Source organism: Clinocottus analis, unplaced genomic scaffold, assembly GCF_023055335.1.
Source record: "Clinocottus analis isolate CAN_PGR_092001 unplaced genomic scaffold, fCliAna1.0.p SCAF_22, whole genome shotgun sequence".
Classification (NCBI taxonomy): Eukaryota; Metazoa; Chordata; class Actinopteri; order Perciformes; family Cottidae; genus Clinocottus; species Clinocottus analis.
The window spans coordinates 2,868,414-2,890,839 of NW_027175954.1; the positions used below are offsets into that span (position 1 = coordinate 2,868,414).

The window sequence follows — 22,426 nt, forward strand, 5'->3', positions numbered from 1 at the left end:
AATGGCTGATTGGGTGTCTGTATCTGCGGCCAAAAGGGGAGGAGGAAGAAGCATGGGTTGAGGAGGGTATATACTAGTCTATATATATATATATATATATATATATATATATATATATATATATATATATATATATATATATATATATATATATATATATATATATCTGTATATATATATACAATAGTTGCACGCCTACATATTTCTTCCTGTAAATCCAGAGTTGCTGTCTCCGGCGCGTGGGTCCAGACGGCTCATGGAAGCGGTTCAGAAACCATTTCTGTTGCAGACGAGCAAAGAAGATGAAGGCCAGTGAGAGACAGGTACTAGCCGTCTGTCTGCAGGGGACACTTTGTCTTCCTGCTGACCTTTGAGCACGGCGCGCCGCAGGGGTTCACTCCACCAACAACAGGAGGAGCAGGACGACGCTGCCGCGCTTCTCCGAGGCCACATCGCCAGTCGCTGCTGCGGGAGAACATGAGCGGAGGAAGAGGAAACAGAAGGGCTTTTCCTTTTTCTTTTCCTTTTTTTTGTTTTGTATTTCATGTGGATTGAACCGACAAAGTAGAAACAAATGAGAACCTTTCACTTTGTGAGGCAAATTAAAAGAGAGAGAGAGAGAGAACCTAGAGAGATAGAGAGGGCCAGAAAGAGAGAGAGAGAGAGTACCTGGAGAGAGAGCGATAGAGAGTACCTAGAGAGAGAGACACTAATGAGAGAGGGAGAGAGAGATACACTACCGAGAGAGAGAGAGTGAGACACTATTGAGAGAGAGAGAGAGCACCTGGAGAGAGCGAGAGAGAGAGACACTAACTAGAGAGAGATAGAAAGGGGGAGGGGGCGGTGAGAGAAGGAGAGAGAGAGGGGGGGAGGTGAGAGAGGGAGGTGCCGTGTGGTTCCATCACTCCCAAATGGAGTCGTGGGTTCGAGAGCCGTTAGGAGTCTGGTTAGGAAGGAGAAGGAGAAAAGGGGGCGGGAGGAAGTGGGAGAGGAGTGACATTTGTTGGGGGAGGGAAAGGGCAGACGCACCCATGATGAGGACAGGAGGGTGCCGAGAGGAACCCCCCACCACACACACACACACACACACACACACACACACACACACACACACACACACAGAAGTAAGGCATCGAGTGTGTCCCCGGCATGTCTCTGCTGCTTCACTGGTCATCACTACATCCCACAGAGAAACAAGAGTGTTTGCTTTTATCTGCCGTTTGCTCCCTCCTCCTCCTCCTCCTACTCCTCTTCCTCCTGCTCCTTCTCCTCCTCCTCCACCACCACCACCACTCGGCCGGTCGTCATGACAACAGCGGCGCTCCACCCAGGAAAGAGACGTGTATGCTGGCAGAAAGAGGATTATTGGGGTCAGCGTTCTCCGAGTGTGTGTGTGTGTGTGTGTGTGTGTGTGTGTGTGTGTGTGCGTCTCTCCCTCCCTCTCTCTCTCTCTCTCTCTCACGCACATGCACACATGTTTTCTTGGGGCACATGATTATGCACAAGCACACCGGCTCACACAGTAACTGGTTTATCACATTCAACATGAATGGAGCCGGACAAATTATGTGGTTGTTGTTGCTAACTCAATGAATTTTCTCCCCACCCAGTTGAGCTGAACCTTTTCTACTGGTTGACGTTCACGGTGGTTGCGTCGATGTCTGTTGTATTGTTTGAAACCACAATCAGGTTTCTCAGCTCCTTCAAAGAGGGACTCCGTGGGTTTACTATTGAACTTCCATAAAAAGTTGAGGGAGTTGCGTAACACGGCTTGAAAAACACTCAAACCTACATTTCCCTCTTGTATGTTATAGTTAGGCCCTCCATGTCTGATGAATGCCCACTTAAAAGACTCTTAAAGGGAAAAAACAACACAGAAAATGCAATAAAAACCTGGATTCAAGCATAGAAAGACACAACTAAATGTAAACACAACTCCTTCACCCTTTTATCTGAACATTTCTATAAACGTTGAAGTTTCCTTCTTTTAATTGGACAGCCGAAGACCTTGACAAAACGACTTCAGACGAGCGTATTCATTGGCTATTAGTCATACTACTATTCCTTTGATGTGATCCAGGATATGAACTATAAGTAAAGAAGCAAGTAAGTGAATCATGTGGTAAATAAAGCAGCCCAGTGAAGTGAACAAGACATTGGTGTTGGTTCATCAGGAAGCATGGTGGACACATTCACAGCTCTCATTGTCAGGCTGCTGCTGCTGCTGCTCTCCGGCGCTGAACTTTTCCATTCACTGAGAAAATATGAACAGCTGGTACTGGAACTAAAAAGGAAAACGTCGCTCGAGGAGTTGGCAAATCGGAAATGGCAAAGTTGGCCACTTCCAAAGCAGAAGGCGATGACCGCCTCATGATGTCTTGACAAAAAAAAAATCCCCCCCCCCAAAGAAGCCACAGAAGACAACTGTATCCACCGGCGGAAGAGGGACTCCTCGTGATGATTGAACTGATCCTCCTTTCAAACTAAAAAAGTGACCCTTTTAACTACACTTTTCCTTTTTTTAATTGCCCCCCCCCCCTCCTCGCCCGCCCGCCCGTTCCTCCAACCGTCAGTGTTACATTTCATCCGGGACACAGTCGTTACTGTCAAACAGATGATCCCATCAGGATGAAACGTGTCATCGGGACATTTGATGCGGCTCAAATTCGCACGACAGGAGAATCCGCCGGACTTTTCTTTTCTTTTTTTTCTTCTCGTCTTTCCCCTGTCATTTGCTGCTTCTGTCGTGAACATCGCAGCCTCAACAACAGTCTTTGTTTCCTCCCCAGCGGCCCGGGGTTTCTCCCCCTGACTGCATTGTCCTCGGAGAACAATGTTGGGGCAGACAGCTGTGTTGGATCTGCTCCAGGGCCTTTTGTATGGATCAGACATGGCGAGGGGAGGGGAGGCATAATTCCCATGAATGACTGGGCGGATTTCACCGCAGACATGTTTAAACAACACGGTGGCTTCTTGTTAATCGCCCTCGCCGTCTCCCTCCAGACACTCCTGTTTGATTTGACTTGATATTTGACGCATTTCGTATTTGCGTTGTGTCTGAGGGATCCTCAACATGCCTCTCTATAAAGTCTTGTGCACACACTTTGTGCAAACTGCGAATCAGAGTTTGAAGCGTGATCGGTGGAAAAAAAAAGCTGCTTTAACTTTCTGCGGGAACAAGTTCTGCAAAAGTACATGAATGGCATACATATGTATCTACAGAGTAAATGACCCTACTCTGGTGTGTTTGGCTTTAGGGGCAGAAGACTGGATTCTCACTGGCAGACAAAGCAGTGCGGGGGGAAGTTGACATCATGTAATCACTGATCCGGGAATCATCTTATTTGGCTGATTTGTGTTCCTTCATCCAGCCAGAAGGATCCACGGAGTGAAAGCATTTGATGAGACCCAACACGTCTCCGTCGCCTCGAGCCCTCTCGAAAGCGCCCGGCCTCTCCATCCTGCTCTCACGAGCTGTCGTGTGCCGCCATCTTGTGGCTCTCGAGCAGTATTGCAGCAGCAAATCCCCCCCCCCGCCTCCCCCGAGCGGGAGCTAATAACCACGACCCCCTGAAGCGGAACGCCTCTTTCCCCACAGTGCTGCGTTTCCTGATTCCATAGTATGAATAATGCATTAATGGGTGTGAAAATCTTAATTTATTTAATGGAAGAACATCTGATGCCATTTCCAGAGTTAATTGGATCCACCAAGCATGAGATTAAGCAGCACATGAATGGGTGCAAAGTGATTCGAATGCCAAACCACTGCTGGAGTTTGGGATATCTGTTCACGGGAAATCCCATCGCGCTGTTCCTGAACATGTCGAGTGGGAATTGCCCCACTGAACATCTTTTAGTAGCAGCCGCTTCTCGGGGTGGAAAACGCAGCGATGGAAGCAGGATCTAATCTATTCAAAACCAAGTGTTCTGCTTTTAAAACTTAACATTTGATCAAAAATAAAAGACACCTAACCAGTGTGCGCAAGGGGATTGTGGAAACTAAGTCTTCGGATCTGGTCCCTGAGCCAAAAGCCTCCTATGCGTATTTCTTAAAAATGTGAGCTGTTCCTTTTAATATTAAGACTTTGCCAAATCATTAGAGACTGATAAATCAATGACACTTTATTAATGTCTTACTAAGATTTATAGCTGCAGATTAAAGCCTTATTATGAAGCGAACAATCCAGTAATCCATCAAGTCTGCTGCTAAAGCCCCAAAATGGATGTGTGCAATTTGAAAATGTCCAACTGCGATGTCCCCAAGTGACACTATCACAAAATATAGATCCGCACACACACACATGCACCCCAAAAAGTTCTCATAAATGTCTCATTTAGAATAAATTAGTCAACGACATCAGAAGTTAGGTGCGTAGGCCTCGTTTATCAAGCGCCACTGAGATTGTATTCAGTGTTCATTGGAGGGAGGCTGAGGAGAGTTACGTCTGCAGAGTTGGCCGGCAGCTATGGAGCGACTCTGCGGCCGTGGTCTGAAAGGTCAAAAGGTCACCTCTCACTGCCGATTCCAGGAGAAAGAACAGTCGTTCCCCGCAGTGCACGGAGTCCAGCGAGTGAGAGAGAGAGAGAGAGAGAGAGAGAGAGAGCGAAAACAAACAACGGCGCTCAGACACAGCGGGCCCGGAGGTACCGGGGTCATGTTAGGTTACCATCCTTGTGCGAGACAGCCGGGGTTTATTGATACACGTGGCCGCAGGGAGTCGGAGGAGGGAGGTGACACGGAGCCGTCAGACTGTACGGCGGCCCGGAGGGTTCACAGTTCCTTTTCGGTTTCGTCAAAAAAACCCAGAGAATCTTGTGGCTTCGCCAGCTGCGAGAGCCCGCAGAGTCGGGGCTGTGCCTTTCTCCATCAAGTCCAATCAGTTTAATTGAGCCCAGGTGGGCTGCAATCAAGGGGGCGGGGACATCTCAAGGGCAATTAAGAGGAAGGAGAGGCTCTGGTTCAACAGCGAGGGGTCAAATACTGTGTCGATGACATTTTGATACCTTTGCAAAGAGGTCTAAAATCCTTTCTTTCGATTTATCTGAAATAATTCAAACTATTTCAGCATCACCCTGCAACAAAATGTGAAAAACTAACTGAAGGGGTCTTTTTTTTAATACTGCTGTACACTTGCTTAATTGAAGCTTCACAATGTTAACTCTCAAAACCAGCAATCCATCAAATCTCCTCCGTCCTATTTTAAATCTGTGAAAACGAGAATAAATAAATGAAGTTGAGTATTGCCCCAGTGTTGGCTGCGTGCCATGGCTGTGGAGCGTCTGACCCTTTGGCCACTGCTTAGGAAGATAAACACTGCTTTGTTGCTCTGAAAATGTTTATTGTTTCGGAATATACGACTTTTAAAAATGTAATTTATCACATATGTTGCATTACATTGTTGGGCTGCAACCGCATGTTATTATCCTCCACTGATTATTGATTAGCATACTTTAGTCTGCCAACAATCTCCTCAAATAGATTAGAACATGTCATTTACAACAAATAAAATACAGTGACCTGTCGAACAGTTTACAGTTTACTTTTTTCCCCCCTGAAATAATTCCAGCCACAGCGACGGTTCTACAATTGGGTTCAATTCGTAAATTCAGTTTGGAAATAATTGCACACAGACAGCGGAGATATTTTTTAGGAATAATTTATTGCCAGTAGGAAAGCGTGAGCTCGTGGCAGTATTCAATAAAAACCTTAACAAGACCATAGCATTGCTCACACACACACAGACACCTGAAAAAGTCACGTGTCCATGGATAACTCTGCACTATAAATATATTGGGTCCCATTTTCTTGGTGGAAAAATAAAGAGGTTCCAAAGTCAAAATTTACAGACAAACAAATAAAAAAAAACAACAAGAATATGCAGTCGTTCATTGAAGACCCTTTTTTTTTTAAATGAGCAGGAGACAATTAACTTTACGAGTACACTGTGTTTGGAAAGCCACGCTCTTTTCTTCTTTCTTTTTTAAGCTTTCCTCTTTTTTCGTGAATGTAAGCACAGTAAGGCTGATAATGTCACACCATTTAACTCTTTTTTTTGTTGAAAATAAAAGCATAGAATATCTACAAAACCTAGTAAACTTTGAAATCAAAACTGTACATTTAAATTTACATTGAAAATGAGGACTTGTATAAAAACATTTTGCTTGGTTGTTTTTTTATAGAAACAGAGATATTGTTGTGAAATATTCTTTTTTTTCTTCTTCTTCTCATGATGCTTTTCATGTTGTACATTGAAATGTTGACCCTTCAGACAATCCGCTTCCTGTGTGATGACCGTCGCTGAAAGCGACTCAAAGGGGCGGGAGTTAGACCGAGCCGATGTTAAGATGCTACGGAGTCTCTCCCTTAGCTTCATGAGATCTTCTCTGCCGATTTGGCCTTCACAACCAGTCTCAACAACCCCTGTGTTTGAATTCAATTAATCGTGTGTGTCAATGTATGTCTGTGTGTGTCTGTGTGTGTGTGTTTAGTGAGGGTGGGACATAACGTGTGGCTGTGGGGGGTTTCAGGCACTTTTGTTTGGATCCAGTGTCAGACTTCAGTGTGCTGTTGGGAGTCGAGCGCCGGGATGACCAGCCGCTCAAAGTGGCCCTCGTCGCCGCTCTCGTAGTCGCTTATCATCACCTCGGACTCCTCGCAGCACGCGGACATGTCCGAGCAGGAGGCCGTGGACGTGTACAGAGACATGGACATGTTGTCCAGAGCCGAGGAGTCAAAGTCCCGACTACAACCTAAAGGATAGCCCCCTCGGAAGCCACCGGTGCCCATGGTGGAAGACGGGCTGGTGGCGCCTGAGGTGGAAGTGGCACCTTGCCCCTCGGCCCCGTCGCCCGGGTAGGAGTGCTGTGGCAGGTACTGGTTAAGGCTGTAGAGCTGCGGCAGGGCCGGGCGCTGGCGGACGCCGGCCGGGCTGCCCGGTCCGGTCGCAGACGGGTCGAAATCTCGGCCCGCGGGCCGCAGCGTGTCGTACTCCGGCAGAGGTGGGGGCGGCAGGTCGTCGTTTGCATGGAAGTCCTCCGGCGGCGGAGGGAAGTCGCTCTCGATGTCGAAGCCGCCGGGATAGTAGTCGGTGTCGATGGCACTCGGGTCACTGTACAGAGGGGCGGGCGACTCCACAACCTCATACTGTGGAAACTCCTGGATTCCAGGAAGTTGAACACTTGGCATCCAATCAGATGTGTCCCAGTGGTAGCCTGTTTGACGAGGGAAAGCCCAAACACACTCAATTATATTATGCACCAAAGATCACAGTTAATAGCATTCACCACAAGGCAACATGTTAATGTTAAAAACCCACACCATGCAACGATAACACAATACAGCACACCAACACGAGGACTTGTTCATTAATAAACACTTCACACCACTTTGTGAGAACAACTTTTTAAACACACTGCAGACACATTCACATATTTAAAGACACAGTGATAGAAAAAAAAAATGTCTACCTGTATTATTTGTACCGTTATGTCCTATTATATGCCCTACTATGTGCAAAAATAGCAAAACTTCTCAATTTCTATCTTGTAAGATGTAATAAAAATAAATATGTTTAATTAATCATCTATCGTTGACCTTAAATATATATTAAATGTGATGTAACTCTCAAGATGACTAAACCAATTGAACACGGTCAAGTTCAAGGATTCAAGTGTTGAAGATAGTGACTGCACACATGGTGACAAACTCTCCACAGCACGAGCAGACTTACAACCGGTCCGTTCAATTCCGTGTTAGTTACTGAGCAAAAACCTTTGATAGCATAATGCTTGGGTTAACATTTGCTTTCATGTTGCCGCAGCATCAAAACCATGCATGGGAATGTTTGTAGGGGGAATAATAATCCTACGGAGGGCAGACAAAACGCCTTAAGAGGCCACCGATGCAGAGAGCGCTCAGTGCCACAGCAGCTCGGCCTTACAGAGCTCCTCATTAAGCTGCAGGGTTAGTGGCGGTTAACGGTTAAGAGGGCGGGATCAGGGTGGGGAACACCAATGGACATCAGGCAAACAAAGATGTAAAAAGTCACCTCTTGGGTTGTTGAGATCATGAGCCAAAAAAGACTCTTTTTATGAGGCGAGAAAGGAGGAGAAGGAGAGAAAGAACAAGTCACATTAAAACCTGAGAAGGAGGAACAATCGGCTGAGAACATGGATGAAATGAGGGCAATGAAACACTGCGAGACACCGTAATGATAAAAGGGAGTGACAGGTTAATTCATGGACAACAGGTCTGCCATTCTCTTTGACAGACTTCCTGAGGTGTGTAATGAAAAAGTTGGCAAAGATCAATACTGTGACTGGGAGGCGACGCGTCTGTGCTTGTTTAATTTAGTATTTGCGTCGCTTTTTTAATTAGCAGCCGAATCTTAAAAACAGAGAAGGCGTCAAGGTTGGCAGAGGTTCGTCAGTGTAAGATAATGGCAGCGCTTATAACCTGCACTTCACATCCCAACACCAAGGACAAAGCTACTGGCAGATGGAGGCAATAAAAGAGCGCTTTCTCCTTCCACCGTGTCGACAGCGGCGTCGACACGGTGGAGTACATTTACTATGGAGGCTTGTGAGAGGGAGGAGTGGGAAGAGGAGATTCAGCATTAGAATAAATGCTGGAATGATATAAAAAGAAAAGAAAAAAACAACAAACCACATGGAGTGCATGGGGGTGGGAGAGATGCCAACACAAGCGACACTTCCCCCCAAAAAAACGTCGCTGTTGCTTGACAGTGGACACACTTTTTTTTTTTTTCTTTTAACACTTTACGTCGGGGGAGGTTTTTTTTTTTTAATGACTGGGCACAAGACGGTGGCGGAAGGCAAAACAGTGGGAGGGGAAAGGGAGGGTTTGGTCATGTTTGTGCAAGATAACACACAACAACAACAACAACATACTGAGATGCTACGGGGTGCCATTTACAGTACAGATGGAAGAATCAGTGAAATTCCCCGGGGATAAAAACACATTTCCAACCCTAACACATGGAGGAAAGCCTGCGTGTGTTTGGAAAACCAACGCAGGAAATGGGGAAACAGCAGTAGCTTGTTAAGGAAATAATCAATTTAAAATTCAATTGAGTAGAGATGAAGGTTTTGATGACTTATGAGCAGCACAATCCCCCATCATGACAGGCCAGTGACGACTTGAAGGGTAATAAAGGAGATATGAAAAGGAAATAAAAAGGAGAACATTACATGTGTGTACCCTTGTGAATTGTTCCTTGATGTTTGCTTTAAAAAAAAAGAAGAAGAGACAAACAAAAAGAGAAGAAAAGGCATGCGTGTAAATCATAAAAGGAAAAAAAGAAAAGCAAACGCAGGCGTCTTTCAAAGTCAATGACCTTGTGAGGGATTTTCAAGATGGAACATAAGTGCTCGCTGAGCAAGTCATCAAACTCCTTCTGAACACCGGTAAACTGATTAGAGTACAGGGTCAGAATGTTTTATATATATATATATATATATATATATATATATATATATATATATATATATATATATATATATAAAATCCCGGGAGAATTACACAGTACAAGTTCTCGTGATTGCTTCCGTCTGTACCGGTAGTGATTGAGGACTTACAGGCTGGACCTCCCTAATTAAAACCTTGTTCTGGATCTGTGGACTGATTTGATCCATATGGGAGCTGAAGCCCCGCAGCAAAGAGAAAGAGAAGAGAACATGTGACCCCACAGCCACCATTTGGGCCATCCATTCTGAGCATGCAAAGAAACAGAGTTAGCGTGGACATCGTCGAGGCGCTACGAGACAAACGCAACTGTCGCGAAACCCTGCAAGGCTCAGACAAAAGAAACACTCATCACAAAAGAGCAGAAATGGCATCTCATACATGTTACGCTTTATAAAATGTGGCATTTTTTTCAAACTATTCTGTCTCGCTAGCTTTTCCTGAGTGGACAAACATGCGGCGTACCGTTGTCGTCGCAGGACTCTGACTGGAAGGAGCTGAGGGACTGGACCTCGGACATGCTGCCCCTGGTGTTGTAGGGGTGGCAGGCGCTGTCCTCCACGGGCTTCTTGGTCAGACACGGATCCAAGTCCACCACTTTAGCTGGAAGAGAAAGCACAAATTGTTAAAAAAAAGGAAAAAACCTCGACACATGGATGAGAAATGAAAGAAAAAAAAACAACCCGTGTGGCAATGTGGTTGAAATCCGTTAATCTGGGGATACGCAACCAAATACAACATCGCCTTCTTGTTGGACGTTGCTGCTTTTGATTTTATAGTGCTCTTCTACATATAAATTGATGAAAAAGAGGACCAAATATGTCAAATATATGCAAAATCACATAAAACACTGGAAGGGCACTTGGAGAGCGAGTGCTCAGGCCGTTTTCCGTAAGTGAAACAAAGTGCTTGTATCCGCCCCGTGATTTATTAAGTCTGCTAAAAAATATATTTTTTGCCCGTAATCCTGCAGACAAAACACAAACAGAACCGAAGACATAACGTCCTTCGTGGAGGTTGTCATGGAATTTCTGCTCCACTGTTACAGCTTTTTGCAAAACTCTTATCACATATATAAAACCACAATTATTTTGTTTTATTTGCATTGGAGTGAACTTGGACTCCAGTATTTGGTCGCAAGTTTCCTGCCAAGAACTGAATAATCTGGTACACATTATGGAGAAAATGGAGACAAAGTTAAACTAGTAATGAACTGAAATAATTTAACAAGAAGTGCACCGATTCTGGTTATTATTACCAACAAATAACGTCATCCTTTCCAGGAAACTTCCAAGAACACCATTACGGAATAATGGACCCATAAAAGTGCATTAGCCAGCGTTGGTGTAATAAAGTGCAATCATGATCATTGTTGAACGACCTTAAACGCAATAAATGTCACAATAGTGCTAATATGGACGCTCAAAGCGGCGACTTACTGTCGTAATCGTAGTCCCAGTTTGGCTTCTGGATGGAGTCGCTGTCCGACACGGAGTTGGAGGCAGGAGGAGGGGGGAGATTGGGTGCTACACTGCACACGGCCACGGTCTTCCGGTGTCCGTGCAGGTCCGGGTTGAAGGTGCTGAACTCCGGGTGCTCGGGTATGGCCGAGCCCTCGAACGAGTTTCGGTCCAGGTTGTTCCTCGAGTCGCTCGGAATGCTGGGAGTGTATGAAATGGGCCGTACGGGGACCTGAGGCGGGATGTCGGAGTAGATGTTCTTGTTGAGTTTGATGTCAAAGTAAGGCCTCTGCAGAAAGGAGTGCGGCACGCCCGAACCGCCCAGATGTTTGTCGTCGTTGCCGGTCTTGGACTTTCGGCGACAGGCCTTCTTGCGGATGATGATGAAGAGGAGGACCAGGATGAAGATGCTGGACACAAAGACGACGATGCCGATCACCTCCTCCAGGCCGATGTTCCAGGAGGTGGAGACGAACTCGTTGCGGACCTCGGCGCGGAGTTCACACATCTGCCCGTTGAAGCCCAGCGAGCAGTTGCACTTGTAGGAGCCATACGTGTTCTGGCACTGGCCCCCGTTGGCACACGGGTTCTTCATGCACTCGTCGACATCGCTCAGGCACCTGGTCGGATTTAGATGTGCGTTATGAACTGCCCGTGCAAAAATAGCAGACTCTCGTTGGAGATGTTCGAAGACACCATGGACATACCTGTCTCCCTGGAAGCCCGATTCACACTCGCATACTGGACCATCCAGACTGTCGATACACTTCCCGCTGTTTTGACAGGGGTTGTCTCTGCAGTACGGCCCCAACTGGCACCTGAATTCAAAACAAGTTCACGTAAGAAACCTTTAAAAAAACAAACATATGAAAGCTCCTTTGCTTCTTGCATTTATTTTTTTGTGTTGCAAATATACATTTTATGTCGTTTGTTTAAATTTCAATATTCGTGGTACAACGAGGGGAATTAAATGTTTGCCTTTATCTAACTTTGTTACCTCATCATCATCTTTCTTCCCATATGTAAAGGATGCAGGCTCGTGTAAAATGAGAAGCAGGTAGAAAGAGGTGGTCATACCGTTGTCCTGAGTACTGCCCTCTGCACTGGCAGTAGAAGTCGTCTGTGCGAGGAACACAGGTGCCCCCGTACAGGCAGGGGTTGGAGGCACAAGGGCTGATGCCAATCTCACAGTGGGTGCCCATGAAAGAGGCAGGACACTTACAGAAGTAGCCTGCGGAAGTCACGAAAAGAAGAAGAAAAAGCCAAATGAAGCCAGTGACATTTTTAAACTGCTGTTGATTCTTAAATCCAAGCCAGTTTTGAAAGAATCACTGGGGGTGAGTCGTCTCATAAAACAGGTAAAGGTCAGTTATGCATAAAGGCCGAGGGGAGAAGGGGAAAGTACAAAATGAAACGGCACTTCACTTTAATTGTTCACTTGTTAAATTCTGGAGAATTTACACGAGTACAATGTTACGCTGACCACACTGTCTGGAGTTCTTTCTTCAATTTGAGCTGATGTGAGTGAAATTCGACACGTCTTGCACGCGCTTCACTAAAAAGTCTTCCGGGGATGCTGAGGGATTACATCCCCTGAACCGCTGGCAGGTTTTTTTAAAATGTGAAACAGATGCAGAAGTGTCGAGTTTGCATTATTAGCAAACGGCACTGGCTGCAAATTAACACGACGACAGGAACACATCGAGTAAAACAGGGAGAGGCGTCATGAAACTACGATGAAAGACGGCTGTCTCTAATAGCCTCTCTTAAATAAAAGTCACAAGTCAAACTCCTCATAAGCTCAATGAGTATGAAGACATTACACACCTCCATTGGGCAGCGAGGTGCAGCTCCCTCCGTTGGTGCAGGGGTTGCTGGAACAACTCTCAACGGGTGCGAGTGCGCAGCCTGGCGTCACGTCCACGATGTCCTCCAGCACGGCGTGGGCCCGCAGCGCCTTGGTGTTGAGCGGCAGCTCCTGGCCGTTCAGGCTGAGCGCCTCCAGGCAGCCGCGGAGCCCGTTGGTGACGGGCAGGCTGCGCCCGTGGCGCGCCGCGGCGAGCTGCCGCACGTGGCCGCCGAAGTAAATGCTGTTGTCGAGGTTGAGGGTTCGCAGGGTGCCCGGCGCCGTGCCCGAGGCGGCGTGCACCCGGTCCAGCACCAGCTTGGCGTAGTTGCCGTCCACCTCCAGCGTGAGCGCGTGCCACTCGCCGTCGTTCACCTGAGCGCTGTGGACCGAGACGAGGCCGGGGCCGCTGCCGCAGTCGAACTTGTACTGCAGGCGGCCGTTCACGATCTATCGGAGCCGTGAAATTACGGGGTTAGAACATGACAAACAATCTGTGTGCACCAGACCTGAGGAGGGTTCACTCATTTCGTCTTCGTTTCCCCTTTTCGATTCACGAGATTCAAACTTGGGCGGAGAAATCGCTATCGAAGCCCGTTACACGCCAATGTGTGACACCGTCATTAATCACTCCCTATCAGAAAGTACAATGTGCATCAATGTACCACCATGCCATCATTCCAGCTCATCTTAATGGGAGCAAACAAATGTCTCCTAGACATACTCGCTTAACAGTCTGACTCTTGTTCATGCCTCTAAATACCACAAAGCAACAGTTTGGAGATGCTAAAAGCCTTGAAACAATAACTCCCTCTTAGCCAACCAGGTTTTAGTCTACAGTCTGGCATGCAGACTGCTACGCCAGACAGACCCTGAAAGGAATGTGTTGAGAACTGCTTTCTGTTTCCCTCTCAGTACTGAAATAGCTCTTGTGTGCGAGATTCCTTTTTTTTTTTCTTCAACCCACCACAACATTCCCATCGTCCCTCGTGTGAAAGGGGATTTTAAAATGCCTTTTTGAACCCTTCAGCGCAGTTGATTGGCACACACGGCTGGATGGTCTCCTGCGAGTGCGGGTCAATTTTGTGTTTATTAAGCCCTTCTGATATGGAAATGCCGGGCTTTAATACAGAGACAAGCTCAGAAATGCAGACGGACGGTCAGTCTAGACTTAATTATGATAAGCGAGGGTTATCATTTCAGTTTGGGGGACGCCGAAGGAATAAACAGCCGAGTAATGAGGCCGGATGAATGCGTTTGCACACACAGACACACCTCGAGGATGCTGTAGTCGGTTCCCTTGGCATACATGACGGTGGCGTGGCTGGAGAAGGTCCTCAGTCGCAGAGACAGTTTCATCAGCTCCTTGTTCTCGTTCTCCATCAGACGGTACTTCACATAGCCGCTGCCGCTGAACGTCAGCGAGTGGCCGTCTGACAGGGAGTAACAGACGGTGAGTCAAGGAGAGGTGGGGGCAAACACACAGCATCACATGGACGTGTAGATGAAGATGGAGACAGGTGAAGGGACGGGCGGGTCGTCTTACCGGAGCATTTGCCCTTTTTGCCCTCCGGACACACACAACTGTAAACGGCATCTTTGGGATCTGCCACACACTCCAGACCCTCAGGACAGGGGTGGTTCTCACACAAGTTGTTCAGCACGGGACATCTGCCATCTAAATGACAACATACTTCCCTTTAGTTTCTGACAAACAGTTAATGTGATTCTGTGTGTGTCTGTGTCTGTGTTGTAATCGGCCCACCTTCGCACTGGCAGGTCGCAGTCCTCAGGTGCCGCGGGGACACAAAGCTGAGGCGCGCCGTGCTGTACGTGGACACGGCGGTCTTGTCCAGCGAGATGACCTCATCGCAGAAGCTCAAGGGGCAGTCCAGACCGGCACACAGCTTCTGCACCACCCGCACGATGCGAACCCCCGTCATCTCCTCGATCACAGCGGCAGAGGAGTTCAACTTATGGAAGACGACCTGGGGACAATTGAAACGTGAACATCAGCTTTTCGCTTTCTTTATATTTGGGTTTTGGACCGTCGGTCGGAAGACTTCGCCGTGGGCTCTTTTCTAAACTTTCTTTATGGACTAAATAATGAATAGATCAATGATGGTTAGTTGCAGCCTAAAGACAAAAACAACAGTGTTGTACCATCAGCTGGAAACACAAAATGTTACCTCCTGAGATTGGTATGGACTCCCGGACCGCTCCAGAGCCAGCAGCACATCCAGATCTCCTTGCTCTGTGGGCTGCAGGCTCACCAGCTGGACTTCGCTCCTCCTGACGCCGGCGATGTTTCTCAGCGCCCGCTGGAAGTTGCGCCAGTAGTCTCCGATAAACTCCTCGGGGGCGATGTTCGCGAAGCGCACGGCGATGGAATTGTCCAGCGCCTGGCGGGTGGCCTGCCTCACGTGCACGGTGACGTCGGCCGCCGTGGTGAAGTGCTCGTCGGTCACCGTCACATTGAGAGGGTAGTGGCCCACGTCGAGGGGCCGCAGGGCGATGACCTTCCCATCGGTGGCGGAGACCGAGAACAGGGCGCCGCTCTCGTCCGAGGCTGCGGCGGAGGGAGCGGCGAGGCTGTATGTGAGGGTGTCGTAAATGTCTTGGTCGGTGGCGTGGATCTTGCCCAGGACGCCTCCGGGGTATTCGTCGCCAGCGGTGGTCACGAAGATGTCAAGCGGGAGTATGGCGGGAGGGTAGACGCTCTCCTCGATTATGCGCACGCTGATGAAGGCGGCGGAAAAGAGCGGCGGTTTGCCGCTGTCCGACACCTGGGCGCGAGAAGGGAGACACACGGATGAGGAATGTGCACTGTGGAGATTCAGCATTTTTCCGACAGCAGAGGGCAATCAAGCGCTTTCACTGAAATCCCTTTCACTAAGTTGGCGGCGTCTACACACTGAAGGTGCACTGGATTTTAAAGTCAACAAAACATCTGAAGAACGGACTTTTTTTTTTTACATTCACACTTGCACGCGGATTTGTCATCAGTCCTGCACGAAAACCATTACTCAAATCTGAGTGTGCATCTTGTGTAACAAGACATCACACTTACATTTCATATCCCATCTGCCCACTCGTTTTTTTTCTTCTTCTTCTTCTTCTCCTCCTCCCTGTTCTTTCCTCTAAGGTGACACATCAACACCCGGCAGCGCACGTGATCGTGCCAACTCAAATGCCTTTTGATTTATGATTCTCCTGCGAGACGCACTCTGATGCAGCAGCTTTATTGCACGCCGACTTCAATCCAGCGTCTCACAGACTGCGTGGTGAAAGGTTTATTTAGAATATATTTTAAAAGGTTGGAGAGATGAACATCGGCTAATGGGGGCGGGAGAGAAGCAGGAGATGGCGATGAGTTAGCGGGACAGGGAAAAGGTACAGAAAGGGAAGCTGGAGGAGACAAATAGATCGGGCGGCTGTGGCTTGACGGTTAAATCAATACAACCTCTCAACTGCGGTTTCTCCTCTGTGCCGTGACTCACCTGTGCTTGAAGTAGGTAGTGTTCTTTACTTTTCCTATTCAGCGCCCCCACGGCCACTAGAGCTCCCTGCTGATTGATGTGGAAAGCGTCGCCCTCGTTCCCATCCACGATGGCGAAGGTGAAAGGTGGGCCGTTGTGGGAAGCGTCCCGATCGGTCACGGCGAGCTGAAGAACACTCGTGCCTTTTGGTCGATTCTCCTGTGGGATACAAGAGGGGAATGTTTAATGTTGGCGATGAGAGGAGGTGGCGCACCCGGCGCGCTCCAGCTCTATAATGTTTGACAATGGACGTGTTTTTTTGTTTTTTTTAGAAGATAAACACCCATGAAACACTGCTGATGTGAGAGAAACTGAGAAAACACCACACTACACGTCATTTCATATGTTGCTGTATATAAGAATAGTGACATTTTAAAGCCTTCTTCTTGCTGTGGCGAGGCTTCTGACCAGGTTAGTTTTACAATTAAGGCTTTGTCTGATGTGTTTTGGGTCCCATCTGTTGAATCTTCCTGACTCAAAAACTTAACTTTTATTCTGAAGTCTTCCAAGTCCTCAACTCTGGTGCATCGCGTGTGACCCGTGTTTCTTTCTTGTTCTGCTTTAGTGTGATTCGGGGCTTCACTTTGATCATGAAACCGCAGTAAGTCAAATAAAGCCACCGAGAGACAAAACACTGTTTCCTTCTGAAGCGCTTGAGCTGTGCACAATATGTGTCGTGCCTCCTGACAGTATTTTTGAAATTGCTTTTTTCTTTCTTTCTTTCTGTTTTTCCCCAGTTTTCTAAACAGACATGAAAACGAATCATCTTACATCCTACCTTTGGTATCATGTTTTATTTATTTGTTTTATCTACCAAAAAGGAATACAGAGTCTTCACATTCTCACACGTCTTTCTTTTACACCAGTCAATCATCCACTCCACTCTCAGCTTAGTGTCCACTCTTTCAGCCCTTCCTTTCCATCCCTTATCTGAATCCTTATACTTAAGATGCAGCCTCTGTCTTTTAGCCTCCCCCCCTGTCCTTACCTCTGTTGCTTCAACCTCCTACTTGCCTCTTGACATTTTAGTCGCACAGCCTCCCATTATTCTATGCTGTTAATCCCTCTCTCTGTGTCCACTGCAATCCCCCCTCTGCACCTCCGCCTCCCTTTCTTCCTTTCCCCATCTACCTCATTCTCATGCTCTCTAATCAGCCGTCCACAGTGACCCCTGTAACCCTCGCTCACCTGGATGATGAGGCTGTAGTTGGCCTGGGAGAAAAGCGGCGGGTTGTCGTTGACGTCCGAGATGTCTATGTTGATCATGGCGCTGCTGGAAAGAGGAGGGGACCCGTTGTCTGAGGCCATCACCGTCAGAGTGTACCCTGAAGTCTGAGAAAGAGAAGGAAAGGGTCAGCATCCAAAGGCAACGCTGCATTTGTGAGAAATAATGGAACTGAGATCAGTAAACAAGCTTCCCGATTTGCCCTGACATGCCTCTTATTGGATTCTGCATAGAGTGCAATTAGTCCCTCAGTGGATTAAACTATATGTGTACAGTCAGCATTGCATCTGCAGTTTCCCTTACTTTCTCTCTGTCCAGCTGGCGAGCGACTTTAAGCTCTCCTCTGACCGGATCGATGGTGAAGGGGCTGCCTTGGTTACCGTCCACGATGGAGTACCGCACGTGATCGAAGGAAGGCCCGTCAAGATCCTCGGCCACCACCTAAGGATCAATCAAAACAATCAGAACGACGATCCATCGGCAATCCTTTGAATGTGGATTTGCACGACAATTGAACGCCCTTGCGTGTTAAGTTAACACATGCGTTTTAACAAAACGACGCCTTCTCTGATCGATGGGTTACTGCACAAACACGTGATTACCTGCCACATTGAGAATAAATCTGTTTATATCACAGGAATCGTTTCTGCAGTTGTGTTTGTCGAGGTTCTTCACTGGTTGCAAGGGGTTGGGACTCGGTTAGAAAAGAAATGTGATGTCAAGCAAAATGGAAATCATTTTCTTGTCCCAGTTTCTCCGATATCAGAGATTCTCTGTTTTTATATCATGGCAAACTGAATACCTTTTAGTTTTTGCTTACAAAAGAAGACATCTGGGCTCTTAGATACTGTGGTGGACTTGCATTTTATAGCCAAAATGATTAACTGAAAATAATCATTAGCTGCAGCCTTAATATCCCAACATCATTCAGATGCATACACTCGTTTCTTTCACCTGTGCAACCTAATCTAAAACACACACACACACGCACACACACGCACACACACACACACACACACTCTTAAAACCCACCAGGGGTCACATATAGATAGGGATCCCTGAGGAAATCAACAGACAGTGAAGAAGTACGAGACAATGGCAGTTATTAAAATCAAATTGTGTGATGGATCATTTATATTCAGGTGCATTAGACACACAGATATAGATGGCCATAAGCAGATGTCTTTTATGAGAGGAGGAGAGGCGGGCAGCGAGGGGAGACAGAAATAGATGGGAGACTGTAACATGCAAAAAAGGTAGAGAAGGCCTTATCTCGGCCGGAGGCTTAATGAGTCGAATGCCTTTCAATTAAACAGTTTGAGCATATGTGTCAGATAATGCGTGATAACGGGGGTGCAGCGAGCATGAAGAACATTGGTCCTGATTTAGCTGTGCCACCAGATGGTAATTTGCCACATGTGCAGATATGTGATAGTGTATGCAGTGAGTAATGGGCAGAGAGGACAGAGGCTGCAAGAGAATACATTAACGACTGAGTGAGAAGGTGAAAAGTCTGGCAGATCTCGCTCGAGGAAAAGAGAGAGAGAGAGAGAGAGAGAGAGAGAGAGAGAGAGGGATGGCTTTCACCCTGCTTGCAGCATTAATTAAGGGTTACTGCCCCACAACAAGAACCTATTCTAACTGTAGTTCACTCTTACCGCCATCACGGTCTTTCCCAGCTCCGTGTCCTCGCTGACGACGGCCGTGTAGATGTCCTGGCTGAAGACGGGCCCGTTGTCGTTGACGTCGGTCAGGTTGATGTTCACAGTGGCCATGTCGCTGAGCGGCGGCGAGCCACCGTCCGTAGCCTCGACGGTGATGTAGTATTCGTGGGAGACCTCGAAGTCCAACGGCTCAATCACAAAGATGTCACCTGGGGGGACGGCAAAGAGGCAGCGGGGAGTCAAGACTGGTGCGGAGCGCTGCCGTCATGTCACAGGCTCACACTACCGAGAGCTTCCCTAAAAAAAAAAAGGTAACAAAAATAACACCTACAATCGCCAATACACCAGAAGCATGAGTCAATTTGACAAATAACATTGTGCGTCTTTATTCTTATGCATTGTATTTGAAGCATTCTTTGCAGAGGGATAAGTACTGGTGACTCACTACTTCCCCGAGGCAATTTAGCACGATGCCATGATAATGTTAAGGCAGGAATGCAGACTGTGTAGACTCCACAACGATTACATGGCCGGGGCAATGAAGCTCTTGATGTGCTTGAAACTCATTTGTGCCCTGTGGACTTTTTGTGATAAACAAAATAATCAGTATTGTGTGTCCTTGAAGCCAAACAAACCTGGTAAACATACGTCCTTTCTTGCAATAATCTTATGAATGGTTTTATTTTACATCAATGTTTGCTGGTTTGGGCCAGAGAAAGATGGGAATTTATGTACATTTGTGTCGGGTTACATCTAAGAGTCATTCATGTATTGAAATATTTAAACTTGAGTTATTCAGACAACACAGTGTGGCAAAACATGTCAGCGCTGAGGTACAGAGACTAAAAGAAACTCGACGTGTTTAAATGTTGTGTATAAACCGCAGCAGTGAAGTTGCAGCCGCATCTATGCGCCTGTGATGCTGTTATTTTGAGTGTTAATTAAACAGCAACAATGTGACGATAGCCTCGCAACTCCCTTCAGAAAAAAAAGTCCCTAAAACAAATCGGAGCCAATATTAATAGTTTTTTTGGCATCTTTATTATTTCTTTATTAAAATGAAGTCGCAGCTAAATCTGTTGATTCCGGGTTCATGCCGCTCCAGTAAACCAGACACTGTGTGCAGACTTGGTGTGAACACAGCATTATGGATCTTTGCACGCTAAAGACACCATCTGTGCATGAGTGTGAATCCTGGACAGCAATGTGCGCGCACACAAACACACACACACACAACAGAACAGAAACCTGTAAGAACATTGCTCCAGAGCACTATTAGAGGTAAAAAAAAAACTGCAACAGGATCAAATTGTGTCAAATAATTTGGATAAGAAGTAATACTCAAGTATTTGTTACACTACTAACCAAGAAAGATGTCGGAGCACAGAAAAAGCGGCGCTGAAGTAATGTATAGCAGAAAAGCCGTGGACTAAATGCCTCCACGTACCCGTGCGTGGGTCCACGCTGAACATGCCGTGCTCATTCCCGCTGATGATGCCGTAGGAGATCTCTCCGTTTGCCTCCGTGTCCCGGCTGGCCGCCTGCACTCGGAGCAGCTGCGTGCCCGCCGCCACGTCCTCGGACACGGTGGCCGTGTACTCGCGGTGCTCGAACACCGGCGGGTTGTCGTTGATGTCCAGGACGGAGATCACCACCTGGCACATCGAGGTGAGCCGCGGCGAGCCCTGGTCGCTGGCGCGGGCCCTCAGCTCGTACGTGGACTGCACCTCGCGGTCGAGGACGCGTTCCAGGCTGATCACGCCGCTGTGCTCCTCGATGGAGAAGAAGCCGTCGGCGGAACTGACCAATGAGTAGAGGATGTCGCTGTTAAGACCTGGGGGAGACAGAGGAAAAAAAAGGTAAGAACGTCTTATTTTTCTAGTTCTGTCATAATAATCCCTGCCAGGATGTGATACCTCTCACTTCCTGTACCCCACATCTCAGCAATTTAACCGAGTGAAACGTCTTCACCCGTAAGATAACTAGCCACATCAACAGAAAGACTCCTTTGAGCACACAGCGTAACACGCATATTGATTTATATATTGATGTATCGATTCTTGAATGATTAAAAGAGTCACCCTCTACTCTCACTCCGACACATCCATCTTCTATACAGCCTCTGATAAACAGGAGCTGTAAACGTCTGATCCGTGCCATCCTCATAACTCATGTCCTCCCACTAGCAGGACGCTCCCAGCAACAAGACAGAGACGGATCACGATAATATTCATAATGCCTTTCTGCAGGTGGTCCCCATTTGCGATACGCTATTATATTCCAATTTATCAGGTAAGTGCCCGCGTCCTCCGTGGATCTCATTACGATGCTGCAGAGACCGCACCACCGCGGGGAGCCCTGCTTATATGGTTTCCCGTCACTTTCATCTGGTCTGATCATCCTTGAGACAATCGCTTAATGGTAGTTTGCTGAATTGTGCCGACTCTCGATTGGCTATATTGACTCCTGCAGGTATGTGTATGATTGTTTGCTCGTCTCAGTCCAACGGCTGGAATGTTTCCGTCAAAGTAGAACAAGAAATAAGTGATTAAACGAGAAAATAAATCAGCAGATTAATGAAAAAAATCTTCTTAGTTGCAGCCAAAAGGGGAACACAATTAAGAAGTCCGATGTGTTGTTTCCATACGTATCTATGATGCCACACCTATTTTGTGTGAAGCTGCTCCATAGACAATGAATATCAGACCAATTTTGTGAACCCGGAGAGTTTTTGCATTTATTTTTACACTAACATGAGCTTAATCACCTTGCAGGGTTCTCCATGTTGTGATAGAAAATGTACCCAAATACTTACTGTCGTATTATCGATGACTTTCTGTAGCATTTCATTTTAAATCGGTTTAAAACATGTATATAATAAATGTATCGATACATCCACGTCTAGTATCGATTTCACCATCATCAAAAACACTATTTTGACAGTAAGGCCTATTGATATTTTTGCAATAATTAATTAACTACCCAATTTTTCCAATTCATTGTCTATGGAGCAGATCCACACTTTACACTTGATGACCTTTAGTGCACGCTAGCGTTTGGATTTTGGAGAGTTGTTCATGTTCACTACTATTTTTGGACTGTCTTAGAGCATAGGAATAAGATGTATGAATTTTGAAAATGTAGTTTCCCTGTAAAGACAATGTTGTACAGCAACATATCACTGTAACATTGCCAAGCACAATTATTC

General features: G+C 46.8%; 1 protein-coding gene across 6 annotated transcripts in view; it reads right to left on the reverse strand.

Moving 5' to 3' along the window:
• Positions 1-5,229: 5,229 nt before the first annotated feature.
• The window catches only part of fat1a (FAT atypical cadherin 1a), a 73,753-nt gene continuing 56,556 nt past the window's right edge, over positions 5,230-22,426 (reverse strand). For 3 of the 6 annotated variants that reach the window (XM_068588953.1, XM_068588955.1, XM_068588952.1), the window contains 16 exons: positions 20,666-21,052; positions 19,213-19,427; positions 17,858-17,995; positions 17,518-17,661; positions 16,291-16,488; positions 14,980-15,576; positions 14,556-14,778; positions 14,337-14,468; positions 14,066-14,223; positions 12,772-13,240; positions 12,022-12,175; positions 11,652-11,762; positions 10,924-11,564; positions 9,950-10,087; positions 8,049-8,084; positions 5,230-7,212 (listed from right to left, as the gene is read on the reverse strand). In XM_068588953.1, the coding sequence (XP_068445054.1) occupies positions 6,551-7,212; positions 8,049-8,084; positions 9,950-10,087; positions 10,924-11,564; positions 11,652-11,762; positions 12,022-12,175; positions 12,772-13,240; positions 14,066-14,223; positions 14,337-14,468; positions 14,556-14,778; positions 14,980-15,576; positions 16,291-16,488; positions 17,518-17,661; positions 17,858-17,995; positions 19,213-19,427; positions 20,666-21,052 (4,403 nt within the window). In that variant the 3' untranslated portion in view covers positions 5,230-6,550. Of the gene's footprint in view, positions 7,213-8,048; positions 8,085-9,597; positions 9,662-9,949; positions 10,088-10,923; positions 11,565-11,651; positions 11,763-12,021; positions 12,176-12,771; positions 13,241-14,065; positions 14,224-14,336; positions 14,469-14,555; positions 14,779-14,979; positions 15,577-16,290; positions 16,489-17,517; positions 17,662-17,857; positions 17,996-19,212; positions 19,428-20,665; positions 21,053-22,426 lie in introns of all 6 variants that reach the window. The other 3 variants (XM_068588954.1, XM_068588956.1, XR_011078182.1) reach the window with 2 other exon arrangements.